This window comes from Nuphar pumila, chromosome 2, assembly GCF_984573655.1.
Source record: "Nuphar pumila chromosome 2, dmNupPumi1.hap1.1, whole genome shotgun sequence".
NCBI lineage: Eukaryota > Viridiplantae > Streptophyta > Magnoliopsida > Nymphaeales > Nymphaeaceae > Nuphar > Nuphar pumila.
The window spans coordinates 33407794-33427399 of NC_143250.1; the positions used below are offsets into that span (position 1 = coordinate 33407794).

Here is a 19606-nt window from a genome sequence, read left to right on the forward strand (position 1 = left end):
GGTCCTCTGTGTGCCTCTTTTAAAGGGGGAGAAGGAGGTTCGAGAAGGCCGTTTGTTGAAGATGAGCGGTAGGAAGAGGAGGGTTTCGGTGATGGGGGGTTCAGAGGGGTGCGATGGCTCGTGAAGGGAAGTCGAGAGGGGAAGAGAGAAAGAGAGGGTTTTGGAAGAGGGTTTTTTTGTGAAAGCTGAGAGAGAGCGACCCTATCAAAAGAAAAACCGAATTAGGGTTTTTATTTTTAAGCATGTCCTTCTACTTTATAAAATTTCCAAAACGAGGCGCTTTTTATAAGATTTTTTCAAAAAAGATAGATTTAAATAAAAGATGATTTTCAAAAGGTGGTTCTTAAGAACTTTGCTTTTTTTGTATTTTCTTTTTTATTTTCTTATTTTTGTGTTCTTTTCTTGAAATTTTCTATTTTTTGTATTTTTTTGAAAACAAAACTCTAAAAACTCATGGGATTTCTAGACCATTTATAAAATTTCACAAATATTTTACCAAAGAAGGCGTTACTGAGCATTTTGAGTTTATTTTTAGAAAATTTCTTCAAAAAAATGGGTTAGGAATAAGAAACGAGTTTGGATTCCAGCGAATCCGAGAAATGAATGGAATTTTTGGTAAAAAAATTGACCTGTTTGTTCAGAGAATGTGAGTCAGGGGCAAAAAGGGAATTTTGGATTTTTGGAAAATTTGGGGTGTTCACATATAGTAGGAGCTAAAATGAAGATTGATGATGGTGTTCTTCTCTCCGTTCCTACTCCCTACAGACAGCTTGTAGGATCGTTGATGTACCTGAGTATTATCAGACCAGATATCTCACATGCAGTTCATACGGCAAGTCAGTTTCAGCATGCACCAACTTCTGTTCACATGAGTGTCATTTTACGAGTTGTAAGATACCTAAATGGTACTTTAAATAAGGGAGTTTTTCTGTCATCTTCTTCTGATTTAAAATTAATTGTTTATACTGACTCTGATTGGGGAGGTAACCCAAATAACCGTCACTCCACCACTGTTTTTTGTGTGTTCTTAGGTGATTCACTAATATCGTGGAGATGTAAGAAGCAACAAAAAGTTTCTCTCTTCGACTGAAGCTGAATATCGTACCATTGCAACTACTACTATGGAAATTGTATGGATCCATCAACTGCTTAAAGACATGGGGATCACTGTTGAAGGGCCCACTAAGCTATGCTGTGATAACAAGAGTGCAATTTATATTGCCAAAGATCATACTTTCTATGAGTGGACTAAGCACATTGAAATGAATTGCCATTATGTTCGTGAAGCCTATCTAAAAGGAATCATTGACCTACCTTATGTTACTTCAGAATATCGTTTGGCAGATTTTTTCACCAAAGCTTTATGTGCACCACGATTCAACTTTCTCCTTGGCAAACTTTCGGTCATCATGCCCTAAGTTTGAGCGGGGGTGTTAAAATATGTATCAATATTTGTAATCTCATATATATATATATTCATATATATATATATATATATATATAGAGAGAGAGAGAGAGATACATATACATATGTACTATGTATATATGTATATGTATCTCTATCTATATATATATATATATTTATATATTTTCTTGTTCACCCGAAAAGGATATTTCTGTAAATTTCTGTTTTACGCATATTTCATTTTAGAATATGCTTGTATCTTTTTTCCTTTTTATTTTTTCTTTTTCTTTTTTGTTTTTGTAATTTGTGTCACATAGGGAGGCTCCCCAAAGAGTCGTTGGGCAGCCTCCAACGGTCACATATGTGACCGTTGGGGGCTCCCAACGACTCTCTTGGGAGCCCCCTATGTGGCTCCTTTGTTTGCTTATAAATAGGGGCTTCACCCCCTTGTATTTCTTATGGCTTTGAGTCAAAGCCCAAGTGCTCAATAAAGTGATTCCAATATTTTTTATGCCGTTGTGCATTTGTGAGTTGTACTTTTGTGCACAAGTGTTCTTATCGTGCATGTGTGTCGAGTTTGTTATCAAGAATATTAAGGTCTTGATCTTAGTATCTTGTTTGAGATACTTTTACAAAGCATTCCTGCGATATCCTGTAGGGTCCTCATACAAATCTCCATCTTGGGAACTGAGTTTCTGATGAAGTACACTGGGTGTGCTTAGAGGCTTGCAATCTGTCATACCTGCCTTACTAAGAACATCAATGGTATACTTATGTTGGGTAAGTGTCATGCCTTCAATAGTTCTGTCAACTTCTACTCCAAGAAAATATCGCAGTTTACCAAGATCCTTCATCTTGAATCTATGGTTCAGGAGTTCTTTAACCTATTCAATATGTTCATTAGAGTTACCTCTAATGATAATGTCATCTATATATATCAATAACATGGTAACTATATCTTTGCATTTAAATATGAAAAGAGAATAATCAAGAAGAGACCGACTAAAGCCATATTTTTCTACTTCAAGAGAAAAACTGTCAAACCAAGATCGAGATGCCTGCTTCAAACCATATATAGCTGTCTTTAACCTGCACACATATTCTTTGGATTTCCCTTCTGCGTACCCAGTGGGCTGCTCCATGTATGCTTCCTCCTTCAGAGTTTCATGTAGAAATGCATTTTTCACATCCAGTTGACTGAGAGTCCACTGGTGTTCAACAACCAATGATAGTATGATTCGAATAGTGCCAATTTTCACGATCGGACTGAAGGTCTCATCGTAGTCTTGTCCTTGCTCCTGTGTGAAGCCTTTGGCAACCAGTCTAGCCTTGTACCGCTCAATAGTACCATCCGGCTTATACTTTATTTTATACACCCACTTTGACCCAACCACATTTCGATCGTTTGGTTTTGGGACAATATCCCAAGTGCCACATTCATGAAGAGCCTCCATTTCTTCATTCATAGTTTCAATTCATCTCTTAGATTTTAATGCTTGATAAAATGTTGTGGGTTGATCTTCCTTACCTAAAGAGGTTAAGAAGAGTTGAAAATCCACCCACCTATCAATAAGATGTCGAGGCCGGGTAGACCTTCTGTGAACAAGGGATAAAATAGAAACATAAAGAGAATTCATCTCCTGATTAGAGCTGAGAAGTATCTCTTTCTCACGTCGAGAGTAAACAATGCCTTTATACCTTTCGGGGGCCAATAGTGGTTTAGAAATCACACTTTCCTGAGTCCTTTGTGTAACATCAGACACGTTTCCCTCATTTCTTTGATTACATTCTGAAGAACAAACATCATTAACACTAGAAAAGAGATCTGAGTTCAACCTAGGGTGATAAACTTCAATTTTAGGAGAAGTGTTAGGATTATGGTCAAAATTTAACTCATCAAATACAACATTTCTGGATATTTTGATACGCTTGCTCACGGGATCATAGCATCTATACCCTTTATAATCATCTGCGTACCCCACAAATCTACGCTTTAAGGCCTTATCCTGAAACTTGTGTCGCATTGAACTGTCAACATGAACATAACATACACACCCGAATACACGCAAATCATGATAATTTGGATGCACACCATGCAAAGAAAAATAAGGTGATTTTATTTCCAAGATGTTCATGGGCAATCGATTTATGACATTTACTGCTGATTGGAAAACCTCTGCCCAGAAGGTAAGTGGAAGATTACTATCATGCATCATGCTAATTGCACTCTCAACAATATGGCGATGCTTCCGTTTAGCAATCCCATTCTGTTGAGGTGTATGAGGACAAGACACCTACCTACTTATTCCATTTGTCTGAAGGAAATTAATAAAGTCATTTGAAGAGAATTCACCCCCTCCATCATATTGAAAACAAATAATATTCTCAGAGAATTGATTTTGAACAAAAGAATGAAAATGCTGAAATAACTTGAGGGTTTCAGATTTACATTTCAAAAAGAAGATCCATGTATATTGAGAATAACTATCAACAAAAATGAGATAATATCTAGTGCCAGACATAGAAGGAACTAGAGCCGGACCCCAAACATCAGAACAGATAATTTCAAATGGTCTTGAAGCTCTTTTATTAATGGAATGAAATGGAAGAACATGACTCTTACACTGAAGACAACTAAAACATTTTTTATTATCGACACTTAAATTTAGACTTGACTTGGGAATAAGATTGCTTGAAACAAGCTTATCAATAAAACGACTACTACAATGACCCAGACAACCATACCAAAGATTCAGCTCAATACATTAAGAAAGACTAAAAACACTCTCATGAGGAACTGAAGAAGATGGTGATGTGTGCTTCAAGGTGGAATCAACAGGTCGAACACGAGTAGAAGGATTCTCTTGGAACACGTACATATTTCCTTGTCGTTTTCCTTCAGCGAACATTTCCCTCGTGTGAAGGTCCTTGACACGAACAAAAAAATGAGTAACCTTAACTGAAGCATTAATCTCATCTACAAGCTTAGAAACAAAAACAATATTTTTCTTGATATTAGGAGCATAAATGACATTGAAAAGAGCAAGAGAAGAGTTGGACATAGGAATTACATAGTTTCCAATGTTCAAAATATGGTTGTGAGACCCATCTCCAATGAATATACTATTACTACCAATATAAGGAACAAGATTTAGGAGCTTACTAGCATCACCAGTGACATGAGTGGCTGCACTGGAATCAACATACCAAGTGCCTTGATCATTCTGTTTGAAATTCAATTCAGCCAAGGCAGATAATAACAACTCTTTGACTTCTCCACTATTCTTCAATGTATTTATTCCCTTTCTTGTCTTCGATTGCTTTCTTCTATTTTGAGGGTTAAACTAACAATTTGGTTTGATGTGCCCCTTTTTGTTGCATAGAAAGCAAGTGGGTATTGTCCTTTGCCTCTGCAAATTAGGAGGCATACTGGGTGTAGGTAATATTCCACGAGTTCCTTGTCCATTCCTTTCTTGACCTCTCCCTTCTCAAGATTCATACCTGCCACGTCCTCGACCATAGGTAACTCTTGAGACAAGAACGTCTTGTGCTCCAATGGGAGTGTGAATACCTTCAGAGAATCCCTTCAAAGTCATCTCATACTGTAAGAGCTTAGCATGAAGATCTTCAAATGTAGGTAAGTCTGGCAAACACAATAAGGAAGTAACCATCATATGATAATCGGGTCCCAGCCCGCTCAAAGTTTGTTGCACCATATCTTTGCCACTGATCGCGCAACCCACGATGACCAACTGATCTGTGATAGTCTTCATTTTATTTAAGTACTCCATGACTGTTATGGAATCCTTTCTCAACGTTTGAAATTCTTTCGTTAAAAATAGAACTCTAGCCTAAGAAACTTGAGAATACGTCTGAACACGACGATGCCATAACTGCATAGCTGAGCAGTCATCTGGGATTACCACAAGCACCTCCTGTGACAGGGTGAAAGTGATGTAGGCAACCAAAGCCCGATCTCGCTTTATCCAGGATATATACTCTGAATTTCTAACAAAAGTAATAGAAGTGTCACCCTCCCCTTTCTTGCCTTCTTGTGATATGAACTCTGGAGGAACATGAACAGAGCCATCCAGATGCCTAGAAAGATCCTGACTTATTATGAATGGGATGATTTGTTTCTTTCAGGTTAGAAAATTAGAATTGTTCAGTTTCTCAGACACAAACTCACTGAGAAAGTTGGAAGAAAGACCAGTTTGAGAAGAGGAAAATGAATCCATAGTCAATGGGAAGCAAAAACAAGAAAGAGTAAAAGACTAGAAAGAAGATTCACTTTAGAGCAAACAAAATAAAAATTCAGAACAAATATTTAAATTTCAGAGAACTCGGTTGCCTTTTTTTTTTAAATGATCTGCAGACCCGAGGCAGAAAACCAGACTATGTAGTAAAAACTGTTCTGGAAAAAAAATAAGAATTCAATCAGTAAGAAGCACATTACTTTGAGAATAACGTGTTTTCTTTTCCAAATGAGAAGAAATCCAAGCAGAGGGGAATAAGTTCAAAAGTGATTAATTAATCAAGACAGATCTGAGATCACGTCCAGATCAACGTCAATTTGGAAAAGCAGAAAGAACAAGTTTGACGTGATTTCAACCTTTGAAATCACACATATATCAAATCCGATATTGCGTGATTATGTAAACTTGTTGTTTGGATGAAATCACGTGCAACAATATGAAAGGAAGAACCATAAGAGAAAAAGAAATCAAGGGAAAGAAAGTGAGCAAATCCAAGATTTTGGATTGTGGAATAAAAGGAAGGAATGATAAAAAAAACAATAGATACTATAGAAAGAGACAAGGCAGAAAGAATGGATATGAACCGATAGAGAGATACCTCAGAAGAAGACAAAGAAACTTGGCTGGATGCTCATAAGAACACGATCTTCAAAGTTGGATCTTTCGCTCTGATACCATGTTAGAAAATGGTATTCTACCATTCAATCACAAGAAGAAGAGTAGAAAAGAGAGAGAGATGCTGGTGGCTGCAGAAAACCCAATTGAGGTCTGCAGTATTGGCTTCCCATTAAGTATATGCTGGTACAATTATTAGAGTACGAAAATACCCATCAATATGCCATTAATGAACATGTGCTTAAATAAAACCGAGTTGGGTCTGGATCCCGAGATCCAAACCCAGTCGTGAATGACTTCTTTTCAAGCTGTTGAAGTGGAAAATATTAAAATACACACACACACACACACATATATATATATATACTCCAGCCGACTGGTCAGCTGGGGCTGACACACTGTCATAACGAAAGGAAATAAAAAAAGAAAAGAAAAAACTTGATTATCCAAAGAACCTTCATACGTTTATGTGGTCCAGTAGCAGGATGGAGATCCCTGATAGCATGGTCAATGTGTGTGAAAAGTAGAAACCTAAAGAGTTATCCTGCGGCTACACTTTTATTAATCTCATGTTTGTTACTCCTTGGACAACCCACCATGTTTAGACTCCTTTGAAACTACTAGTTTATGAAAAGAAAATTTAGTGACTTACCCTGGATTGGTGAGGATTTTCCATGTAATGAAGGTAATTCTAGTGTATACTGTTGCTCTTTCTTTTTGTTTCACATGGGTAAGGAAAATCACTTATAGCACATGAACCTGCATCCAGGTTTGGATTGAAATGACAATCTGTGTTAGTTTAGAGGTACACATGGGGTAGTGTCCTGCGTGTGAAGCATCCTATCCCTGGATCTTCAGTTCATCCCAATCGTATAACTGGGCTGACACAAACACACAGACAAATGAATGTAACAGACCTTTATTTGGAAAAATGACCCCACAGATGTGGGACAAAAACCATACCTAACAAAAAATGTGGAGCATAAATAAAGGTCTTCCCAGTCATCACCATCAGCCAACCTTACCGCGTGAGTGAAAAGATCAAGTCCCTCTCTCTTCAACCATCTGAGGTTTTTGTCTACTGAACTGAAACCATATGCACATGCAAGTGGCTGTGTTGCTGCATTTGCGACGGGATGAGTGCCAGTTTCTGTAGCGGACTCATTTGACCAAGTCTAGGAGCCATCTCGCCTTCCCAAGAGGCCAGTTGTTCCGAGAAAGTGAAGAGTTGTTGCAAAAGAGGCTATGGATTTGTTGTTGCTGAAGGGACAGGGAGTATGAGAAGTGACAATCACATAGGCCTCTTCAGCTTGAGTTGGGTAGGTTTTAGCAAGGTACAGACCCAGCCGACTGGGTCGGCTGGGCCAGGTGCCTGCAGACTACAAAAAAATATATATATATACCAATGTGATCTTGAAAGAGCGTGTTATGTTTTCTCTTCATTGAGTTGAAGTCACCTGTGTGAATTCCTCCACTGTAATCGGTTGCCTAAGTCTAGTACCAAAAATAGAATTTAGAGATGACAGTAGCGGGAGATCACACCCGCATACATATCTGATCCCAGGCAAAATAATTGGATTAGGTCATGAACAGAACATAGGGGATCTGACTATCAAACCCTGAACCAAACACATGAAATCTGAACCTGGTAGCCAGTTGAATCCAGGTTTGAAATACCGTTTCATGCCAGACCCAAGAATGCTCTTTTTATGACAGACTTATACCAATGTTTTGCAACAATTTTGGTGACCGAATCTGTTTACTTGTGAAATTATAAATGTTTTAATAGCCACCTGAAAATGATCTTTATATATATTTGCACCCTGATGAAGGATGCAGAATTATATCATTTCATGTGGATCCTGTACCTGAGAATACACTACCGACAAATAGTAGTGTTGTTGAAAAAAAAAACGTAAATCATAACACATGTTCATATTGTGCTTTTGTACTGGACTTGGTGTGACCCAATTCGAGTGGAGTTTGAAAAAGACTTGTGTATGGAAAAGAAAAAGTTTTAAAGCATGATACACTTGTGTGAATTATGTTCGGACTTTCTGTGTGATTTGTTCATGCCTCGGATCCCATTGCATGCTCAGTTTATGCATAAATGTGGTCCGGATTGTACTTGTTAATGTTCAACTTGTGCTCATCCTATGTGCTTATTTGAATCTGGAATAAAAATTCAGTTTTGGTATGTTAATTTTCAGATTTGTCCATTGTAATAGATTTGGCTTTATGCATGCAAAAGAACGAAATTTCTCACATGCTTGCACTTAGTATATCATGTTTAATCAAAGTATTATTGCATAGTTGCTTTCATGTGCAGGTGTATACTTGAATTGATGTGTTCTTGCATGTAAATAATGGCATGAGTGTGCACACGTTAAATTGAAATGATTCATGAATGAAGTCATGCATTTGACATGGGTACGTGAATTGAATGAAAACATGCATTTAACATGAATGTGTGAACTCATGCACATGCATATGAATATTGTTGTTTCATGCACATCTCTATATTGGCATACATGATTGTGCATTGAAAAGCATGTGAAATGAATGCATAGTGACATGTTATTCATGATTTTTGCATAAGAATGCATTGATGATCAAAATGGATCATCATGGGTTGTGCGAGCCTTGAGCATGTGTTGCTCTTTGTTTGAGATGTTATGCATTGCAAAAATCAAGTGTGATATTATTGTTCTAATTGCACTGTTCTATGTTGCCACGGGCTGTGGCCCTGTAAAGAGCTTCACATGTTGATTTGCGAGCTTGTGTTATTAATTCTGCATGTTGAATTGCAAATTAAAAGAGATGAATTAATAACAAGATAAAAGAAATTAAAGAACAGTGTAATCTACGTTTTCTTGATGTCTCTTCTATAGTATGAGAATCTTGGACATTGCGGTTTTGGGGAACCGTGAGGATACTAAAACTTCGTGTGTGTTGTTGCCCCTGAACTCGATATTGAGGTTATTCTCCTGTCTACAGTTTTAGGGAGAATCCGCCACTTTGCCTGGGGGTGGTGTGTATACACAACTATTATTTTGGTATACCAAGAAAGTAACATTATGGTTGTTGATTTTCATAGTGTCTCGACATTGGCTGTTGATTTCCAATGTTCTTATAGATGATGTTGATTCCTGATATCGGTCGAGGGCTAAGTTTGAAACCCAGTAATAAAATATAACTTGTGTGCTAAGTTACCTTAGGAACCCTACTTGACCTCGAAAATTCTTACCCGTTTGGAGTATCTGCGGGCAACGGTAATTAAAAAGAAGAACTTAAATTGTGTGCATTTAATAGGGGCATGCATATGAAAGGAAAACTCTGATAAAAGATAATAATTTATTTATGCATTGCACTGAAATCATGCATATTCCTGTTATGCATTAGATCATGCTTACTTGTTTCCTTAGTTGTTATATATTGGTGAATGCATAATGTTGTTACCTAATGCATGTTAAATGTCTTTATTGCTTAAATTCTGATCTCTGTTGTTTATTAAATTGTCCCTCATGCTTAATAATTGTTCTCCATTGCATGAATAGTTAATTGAATCATGAATTTGTTATAATTATATCCCTCTAAAATATTGCATGAATTTTATTTATTTATTTTTTTACTTATTTGTTTCATTAGAGATATTCATACATAGAATTCTTTGAATTCTGACACCTCTACTTTTATGTTTTTCGCAGCCTCAGATGCCCAGTAAGGGGACTTGCTTTCGAGAGGAGCTACGGGGGGACTGCACGACTGCTTGACAATTTTTTTTGGACAACATGACTCTTCTTTTTGCTTTAATTATATTTTATTTGCTTATGTTATAGATTCTGTGCATTTGAATTAATAAAGTTTGGTTTGGTTTGGTCTGAAAGATGAGTATAAGATCCCTTATGGTGGTGGTTCTGTTTAACTGTAAGGGCCTCGGGTTTTTGAGAATGTTTCCGCACCTGTTAAAAAAAAAAGATTGCCACTTTTTCATGGGTACGAGTTGGGGTCGTTACACACTATGTATCTAAAATTTGATTTTCCTATTGCCGCCTTTTTCTAGAATTCACTCACATGTACTTTTTTCTATTTGATTGTGTTACATCAAGGATCTGCTTTAAGCCCTTTCCTATTTGCGATAGTGATGGATGAGCTTACGAGATCAATTCAAGAAAATGTACCGTGGTGTATGTTGTTTGCTGATGATATTGTTTTGATTGATGAGTCTAGAGCTGGGGTTAATGCTAAGTTAGAATTATGGAGACAGACATTGGAAGCTAGAGGTTTTAAGTTGAGTAAGAGTAAGACTGAATATATGGAATGTCGGTTTAGTAAGCAACGAAGTAGTGATGGGAGTGTAGTGAAGCTTGGTGAGCAAGATATACCGGTGAATGATTATTTCAAATATTTGGGATCCATCATTCAAAAGTATGGAGAAATTGATGGAGATGTAAATCATAGGATAAAGGTTGGGTGGATGAAATGGAAAAGTGCTACTGGAGTGCTGTGCGATCGTAGAATGCCATTGCGGTTGAAGGGAAAGTTTTATAGGACGACTATTAGACCCGCTTTACTATATGGTACGGAATGTTGGGCTGCCAAGAGACATCATATTCAAAAAATGAGTGTAGCTGAGATGCGGATGCTTAGATGGATGTGGAAATACAATAAAAGATAAGATTCGGAATGAAGAGATACGTAAGAAGGTAGGTGTTGCACCCATTGAAAATAAGATGCGAGAGAATCGTTTACGGTGGTTTGGACATATTCGACGAAGGCCTAATGATGCTCCAGTTAGAAGGTTGGAGAAATGGGAAAATATATTAGTTAAAAGAGGTCGGGGTAGGCCTAGGAAGACTTGGATGGAGATGATAGGAAAGGATATGAATGCTTTGAACCTCACCGAGGACATGGCGTTGGATAGAAATGATTGGAGGAAAAGGATTCATGTGGAAGACCCAAAATGAATTTCTTTTTTGGTTCATATCGCTGACCCCAATTGTTTTGGGATGAAGGCGTAGTTGTTGTTGTTGTTGTTGTATTGTTGATAAATCCAATAATCTCAAAGCTTTGTTGTAAGTATTTTTTTTCTTTTTTCAGGTTCTTCACAAGGCATTGGTGTGAACGAACGTGGGGATCCTAATGACCCTTGTGTGAGATTAAAACGTGATTGTGTGGGAATATTGGCGGCATATAGGCTTCTTTATAACTTCCCGCATCTGGTTGTTTTGGCTAATACACATCTTTATTGGTAAGTAATCTAGTTTCTATTTATCTGGACTGATCTCCTATAGCAAGTTATTTTTCTATTTAGGAACTTATACCATGTAGTCTTTGGAAAAGTGGGTATTCAATAAATTACTGGATAGACATAAGTTATTTTACTTGGCATGGGGTATTCCATTCTTTTGTATTTTGATTATTGTGGAATTAATAGGACTTGATTCATTTGGAAAATTTTTGAATTCAATTACTTTTAATTGTAATATTTGTGATGCTTATGTTATAGAAATTTGGGCTTTAATGATAGGGACCCTGCGTTGGCAGATGTCAAGCTTGCACAAGCAAAATATCTTCTCTTTCGCCTTGTACAATTCAAAGACATTGTTTCACAAAAGTTTAATTGTGAACCTGCAGTTATCATAGCTGGTGATTTTAATTCTATACCTGGAGATAAGGTTAACATCGCCATTCTTTTCTGAGATCAATTTTGATTCTGCTGACTGTTGTAGGAACCTGATTTTATGTTTGAAAATTTTTATACAATGCTTTCATATCTTGGATATTTACTAGACGCCCCATATATCATGTGAAACCAGTCTATTACATTGCTTAATTATCATTGTCATGATGTTGATGTGACAATCATACTAATGATATCTTTCACCCTTTGCATATGGTTTTTATGTATCTATTGCAGTAGCGACATCTTTGGAAAGTTAGTTATTCCCATAAATTGCCTTATGTTATTTAATCTTGTTTTCTAGCGTAGGGTACAACAGCCTCTACATTAGGCATGTCATACAATAGTGTTGTATATGTTTTTTTAGGTCCTGTTTGAATCTATTTTTATTTATTATTTGCATATATAAATTTAAGCACATTTTATAAAGAAGAAACTTGTTTTTACTTTTAATTAAGTGAATGTATGGATCACCAACTGTTTTTAAATGATAATGAAGAAGAAAGAAGATTAGTGGGCAGTGGTGATGATGGTGTCAGTAGATGGTGGATGATGGTGGTGGTGGCGGTAATGGTGATGATGGTAATGGTGGTAGTGGTGGTGGTGGCAATGGTGCTGATGGCGGTGGTGGTAATGGTAGTGGTGGTGGTGGTAATAGCCATTGTGACAAGTCTCACGAGAGAAATGATTTTTTTACGAAAAAATTGTGAGAAATTATGAAAACTTTTTTAATTTCTCAGGAAATAGTAAATCTCGCGAAATTAACTTTTGTGCCTGAATATCAAGATATTATCGCGAGAAATAAAAAAATCTCGCAATACTTTTGTTAGTGTGCCTTTTTTCCCCAAGTTCCCAACCTCAAACAAAAGGCCCACACCCCTTTTTTCCTATTTCCTTTCTCTTTATCCTCGTTTCTCTGCCTCTCTCAAACGGATTACAGAAAAAACCCTATCCAGTGGCATTGGAGCTTAGAGGTGTGAGTTTTTGGCAGCGGTGAGTCTCTCTCTCTCCGGCAGAATCCCTTCTCTGGATTTTGTGTGGTGGTCTCCCTTCTGAGCCATGACAGCGACATAATAAGGGTGGTGGGCATTGATTGTTTATGTAACGACACATTGAGTAAAATAGAGGGTTTTGGGGGGTGTAGGTGTGTGGTAGATAGAGGAGTGGTGGTGGACCGGTGTTGCATCGTGCATGACCTCCATAGGAGAGATATGTGGGGGTGATGAGTTCCACGTTAAGCATTGCATCCTTGAGGGTGGGTGATGTAGGGGTGGTCCCATTGGTTTGGGATTCCTTAGTTCGTAATGCCCCCAAAATCTCGGACTTGTGACTTTTTACGAAAAGTTTGAAAGCTTTGTAATTGATCATTTTTCAGAGTTTAAAATAGCAGTTTAACGGAAAATGGTGTTTGAAATAGCAAGTCAATGGACCTTGGGTGGATTACCGCGAACCTTCCTTTACACAATGGATTTGTAACTGCGTACATTCATTAAAACCAAATAGATTCAAAACGAGATTTTAAATAATTTAAAGTTTATACGAAAAGTGGAATTTCAAATAAACTTTTATACCACAAGAGCGAAACATCAGGAAAAGAGTCTCATCTTGATACCATCACGTTATCGTGCCATCGTTTGCCATACCGACCTAATCATCACCAGTACCCATAAGACTGGTCAGTTTCATGAAAAACTAGTAGGTGCACAAGTATAACAATTTAAAACAAAACTAACACATGCGTAGTTTCATTCGTGATATGCAGTTTAACATAAGTAAAATGAGCATGCTAATCTTATTTTTGTATCGTTCCAATTTTATCAGTTGTCTTTGAAGAGTGAGCAAAATGAGCGTGCTAACAAAATTCAGAACCAAACTAACATATACGTTGTTCCTTTCGCGGTGTACTAGTCAAAATAAGTAAAATGAACATGATAACTTTGTTTCGATATTAGCTGTCCTGAGGGTATGCGCATGAGCGAAACATAGAAACAATTGAGACTGTCCGGGGTTTTGTTATGCTATGTATTTTTGATACCCCGAACAGCTCGCTGAGTTCGTTTCTAAGGGGACGGTCGGTGACCGAGAGAGAATTCCTTAGAGGCATTCGTAGCAAAGGATGCATCCAACTTCTGCAGAAGTCAACAGGATCTACTACCTAGGATAATTTTTTATAGTGTCGTTCCCTAACTCTGATGATTGGGGACGCCGAGTCATTTGCCCGAAGGGTGGTTGTTAACAACCTGTCCATCGGAGTTTTTGTATCATCCCATTATCTCCCTTGACAGAAACAAAGAGGCGAATGAATACGTCGGGTTTTATTTTAACTGACGACCCATTCTACATGCTCTGGTATTTTAAACTAGTCGAGCATCTTACCTGTGAAGGCGATGATCACCATTTATGTGATTTCAACAATATGCATTTTGCACGCTTCGAGGTTACCATAAACCTCTCATCTAATCATCGTAGTACTTGTAATGAAGTGGATTTAATCCGATACACATGCAAGAACACACTTTCAATCAAGTAAAAATACTTGATTGAATCACGAAACCACCCACACAAGGGTCTACAAACTTGTTATTGCATGGAAGCACTCAAGAATGAGTTGGGAATACAAGGCCACAAGAGGCCAATTTATAATACAATGGCGCCAATAGGCAAGCTCCATATAGTTGTTGGGGTTGCACCCAACAGTCATAAATATAACTGATGGGGCAGCTCCAACAGCTATATGGAGTTTTCCCATCAAATCTGAAAAAGACAAAAAGGTGAAAAAGGAAAAAGACCAAAATAAATACCTAAAATAAAATGCAGAAATGTCAGCCCCTGATGCCTATTATAGAGAAAAGACCGAAATACCCCTAATGGATATTTCGGTTAACAATAAACACATATACATATATGTATATATACATATATATACACGTATATTGATATCTTAACACCCCCTCAAACTCATGGTGCAACAACCGAGAGTTTGCCAAGTAGGAAGTGAAATCTGGGTGAAGGAAGTGCTTTGGTGAAGAAGTCCGCAAGTTGATACTCTGATGGAACATAAGGCAGTGTGATAGTCTTCCGCAAAAATTCTTCCCGAACATAGTGGCAATCCATATAAATGTGTTTTGTCCTCTCATGAAACGTATGATTGCTCGCGATATATACAACACTCTTGTTATCACAACATAATCTGGAAGGTTATGTGGTGTGAATTCCCAAATCCTCTAGTAGTTGTCGCAACCATACTAACTCAAACGTAGTCATTGCCATAGTGTGATACTCAACATCAGTTGAGGGGAGAGATACCTTCTGTTGCTTCTTGCATCGCCAGGAGATTAAGGAGTCACCTACAAAAACACACAAACCAGTAGTTGCAGTAGTTGAGCGTCTATAATTCACATCCCCTCCTCAGTCAGAATCTGAGTATGCAATGACTTCTAACGAGAAAGAAGATGATAAAAACAATCCATGACTTGTAGAATTTTTAATATACCTAATAATTCTTATTACAACACTCATATGTACTGTAGTGGGAGCATGCTGAAATTGACTGGCAAAATGAATAGCATGGGAGATATCAGGACGAGTAATAGAAAGGTAGGACAAAGCTCCAATCATTTGTCTGTATGGGGTTGGATCTTGCAGAGGTTCTCCATCATCCTTCTTCATTTTTGCATTTATGACCTCTGGAGTGTCAACCCGTTTTTCATATCTGAGAGTCCTGATCTCTCTGTGATCTCTGCGGCATACTTAGTCTGTGACAAAAAATAACCACGAGGTGAGTAGGCTACTTCAATTCCAAGAAAATACCGTAAAAAGCCAAGATCTGTCATATCAAAGTTATCTTTAAGCACATCTTTGATATGGTTTACTCCCTGCTTATCACCTCCTGTGATTATCATATCATCTACGTAAAGCAGCACTATAACCATCCCTGCATTGAAAGACTTAACAAACAATGCAGTGTCAGTAAAACAAGATTTAAAATGCAATTGAGTCAGTAGATTACTAAATCTATCATACCAAGCTTTGGGAGCTTGTTTTAACCCATACAAGGCTTTTCGTAGATGAAGAGTTTTCTCATGTGTTAAATTCAAACCTGGTAGAGGATCCATGTAGACCTCCTCATTCAGATTACTATTTAGAAAGGCATTTTTCACGTCCATTTGAAAAATTGCCATTTTTGGATTGATGCTATAGAGATGAGAGTTCTGACAGTCATCATTCGAGCAACTGGGGCAAAGGTCTCATCATAGTCAATTCTATATTCTTGATTGTATCCCTTGGCTACTAGTCTAGCTTTATATCCTTCCAATGTCCCATCCCATTTGGTTTTAATTTTGTAAACCCATCTACATCCTATAGTTTTCTTCCTTTAGGTAATGTTTGAATTTTCCAAGTTTTTGCCTTTTCTAATGCTTATAATTCATCGTTCATGGCTTTAATCCATTCTTGATGATTTTTAGCTTCATAGTAGGATGGTGGTTCAGAATATGAGTGTATGGCCATTAAGCATGTTCGGTATCTTGGTTCAAAGGAATCATAGGCTACAAATCTACTAGGGGCTTTTGAAATTCTTATCGATTTTTTAATACTAGCATAATCAATATCTTGATTTTGAGAATATCTTTCTAAAGCACATGGTGGGTGCCCTTCAGTCCGCCTAGTATATGTTTGTGTGTTACCATGGGATGGGTCGATTTTGTTAAGATTGTTGTCTTTATTTTCACTTGCATCATGACAGTCTTTATGTTCACTCTCATGCTCATTATGAAGATTTTCATACCCTTCATGTTCATTGATGAGATAAAAAAGAAACAAATAATCATAGTTTTCTTGGATTTTTTCCTTGCTAAAACCATCTTCATTTTCAAGAAATGTAACATTTCATGAAACATATAATTTGTTTGTTTTCCTGTCATAATATCTATATCCCTTTTGATTTTCGGCATAGCCCCAAAAAACACAAGGAATTGCTTTTGGGGAAAGTTTGTCGTTCTTATGGGTAATATTAACAGTACTAACCATGGTTGTCAGTCAAGGAAGCGGGAGCAGGAAGCGATACGGGAAGCGAAAGCGGGAAGCGAGGCCCTTTCAAAATTTTAGGAAGTGGGAAGCATGGAATGACTTAAAAGTGAATCAAGAATTGTCTCGAAAGCGACCTAGAAAGCAAACCGGAAGCGACCTAGGAAGCAAACCGGAAGTGACTTAAGAAGCCAGGGAGAAGCGAAAAAAGAGAAAAAAATAAAAATAAAAATACAAAAAAAATGAAAAAAGGGGGGAAGCGTACTTCCCATAAATGGGAATCGTGTTTCCTATAAATGGGAAGCGCGTTTCGCATAAAAGGGAAACATGCTTCCCAAAAAAAATTGGCGCTTCCCAGCACGTTTCGGAAGCGCGATGTTTTACGCTTTTGAAACACGCTTCAGGGAAGTACGCTTCCCTACTAGGCTAGGCACTTCCGATAACTCTAGTACTAACATACCGTGCATGTCTGATAGTACCACTACGATGAGAGGGGTATAGGTTTCTCAGAAAGAAACCCCAGTTCAATTGTTTTGTGAAAGAAACAATATAAACATTTTTTGTTCAATTTGACATGAATTGGTCTTTCAAAATACTTTTATATCATTGTGCACTTTGTACAATACGAGATCGCCACGAATCTCTCATCCAGTTATCGTAGTATCAAACATGCGGTGCATGTCTTGCGATACAGGTTACGATAAAAGGATATGAGTTTCTCAGAAGAAACCTCAAACAAAGACATTCTCATGCTCCCTTTCGGGGATATCTGGGTCATATCGAATATTAAACCGAAGTTAAAACATTTTCTCCTAGTGTTCGAATCTTGCTTTTCAAAACTATGCCTTTTTAGAATGCTGGATTCTCGCAAGAAAACTTGTTTCTTTAAAGTTTTTGCGCTCATGCGTAAATCAGTGTCTTTTGTAAAAGCGCAAGCTCGCTACGTGGTAGGAAAGAGTACGCAACTGCATACCTTACGAGGTTGAATATTGATGCAACTTTTTCAATAAAGCATTTTAAAAATATATTTTTAGTAAAAACGTTTGTGCAAACCGTGTGTCAATTAATAAAAACCGGTTCACACTAGTGGTGAAGTCTAGGTCAAACTCAGGAAACGAGAAAAATACTCTGTATTCCACAAATAACTAAGCTACTCTTTATTGCCTTGAAAATAAAAAATAAAAATTAATTAATTAACTAAATAAGATTACAACTCTTTGCAGAGGGCTTAAACAAATAAAAATAAAGTGCCTTACTACAAACCCAAATTGAATTAATAAAATAAATCCTAATATAAAAGAAAGAGGAAAAGTCTTCGGTGCTTCTAGTCTTTAGTCTCTTTAATTTGCAATTGTTGTGATCTTTTTACTTCTCCTTTACTGATCCTTATGTCTGAGGGCTCCCTGAGGGGCTCAAAAGGGGTCTGAAGGGCCTTTTGAGGGGACCTTTTAGGGACCTCAGAAGGCTCTTCGGGGGTACTTTTGAGGGCTCACCGCACGTCTAAACGCTTCCCTATAAAAATAAATAAACGAGGCACAAAGATACATTGAAAAACTACAAAAACATTAAGGGTTAGTTTTATGAAAAATCACAAAAAGACTAAATAAACTATGGAATAACTACACTAAAGGACAAAATAACATAACTCATTCTATAACTAAGAACTAACATGAATCAACTAACTAAAAGACAAATTAGCATAACTAATTAACTAACTAACAAGAAACAAAAAACAGGTTATGGAATTAACTAATGCAAATAGCAAGAAATAAACTAAACTAATTAACTAATAAAAGAAAACGTGAACTATAAAATAAACTAAGTTAATTTAACTTACATGCTATACTAACCGAATTCTAAAAAGGACTTTAATCAACTAATTAAACAAGCAATCGATAATTTAATGCAATAATGAAAATCAACTAATGTAATTTCTAAGGAAAAACGATAATCAATAACTAAATTAAAAATCTAAGTGCTGAGAATATAAATTCTAAACTAATTGCTGAACACAAGAAATAATTCTATTCCAATTTGCTGAAAGAAGAAAAAAATAAATAATAAAGAAAACGATTTTATCGCACAAGCAATCTATTTATTCTACGGTCAAGAAAACTAACAAGTATCAATCAATGAAACTAAATTAACATGTTAAAACAACTAATTAAGAGATAAACAACTAACTAATTTTTAATATCAACCAGAAAACGTCAACTTTAATTAATCTGAAAAAGAAAAGAATATAAAGAAAAACGCAGACTATGAAAAATGTTATTCAATAAAAGTGATTCTATTAAGTTATTTCTAATTAAACTAAAAAAATAGCAAATACGTGAGTCAAAATCAGAAATTAAACTAAACCTATGATTATCTACTTACACGCAATCCAAGAAAAATGATTATTTTTTTATTTTTTTTTATTTTTCTTTTTTGGAAAACAAGAAACAATGGATGCTGTGATATGCTGAAATTAAATCGTGCAATATGCCATGAAAATAATGAAAATCTAACTACAATGCATGCTATGAAACAAAACTAGGGAGAAAGGGAGAGGAGGTTTACCTATGGCTTACCTCTGACGGACGGGTTGAGAAGAAGAAACGGCTTTTTCACTTGTCGCAA

General features: G+C 36.7%; 1 protein-coding gene across 9 annotated transcripts in view; it reads left to right on the forward strand.

Moving 5' to 3' along the window:
• The window catches only part of LOC149845205 (DNAse I-like superfamily protein), a 184252-nt gene that overhangs the window by 134128 nt on the left and 30518 nt on the right, over positions 1-19606 (forward strand). For 6 of the 9 annotated variants that reach the window (XR_016430180.1, XR_016430179.1, XM_089995602.1 and 3 more), the window contains 2 exons: positions 11377-11527; positions 11807-11954. Coding sequence is in view for 7 of the 9 variants with exons in the window: in XM_089995602.1 (XP_089851728.1) it covers positions 11377-11527; positions 11807-11954 (299 nt within the window). In the remaining 2 variants the exon portion in view is untranslated. The remainder of the gene's footprint in view (positions 1-11376; positions 11528-11806; positions 11955-19606) is intronic. The other 3 variants (XM_089995605.1, XM_089995606.1, XM_089995604.1) reach the window with 1 other exon arrangement.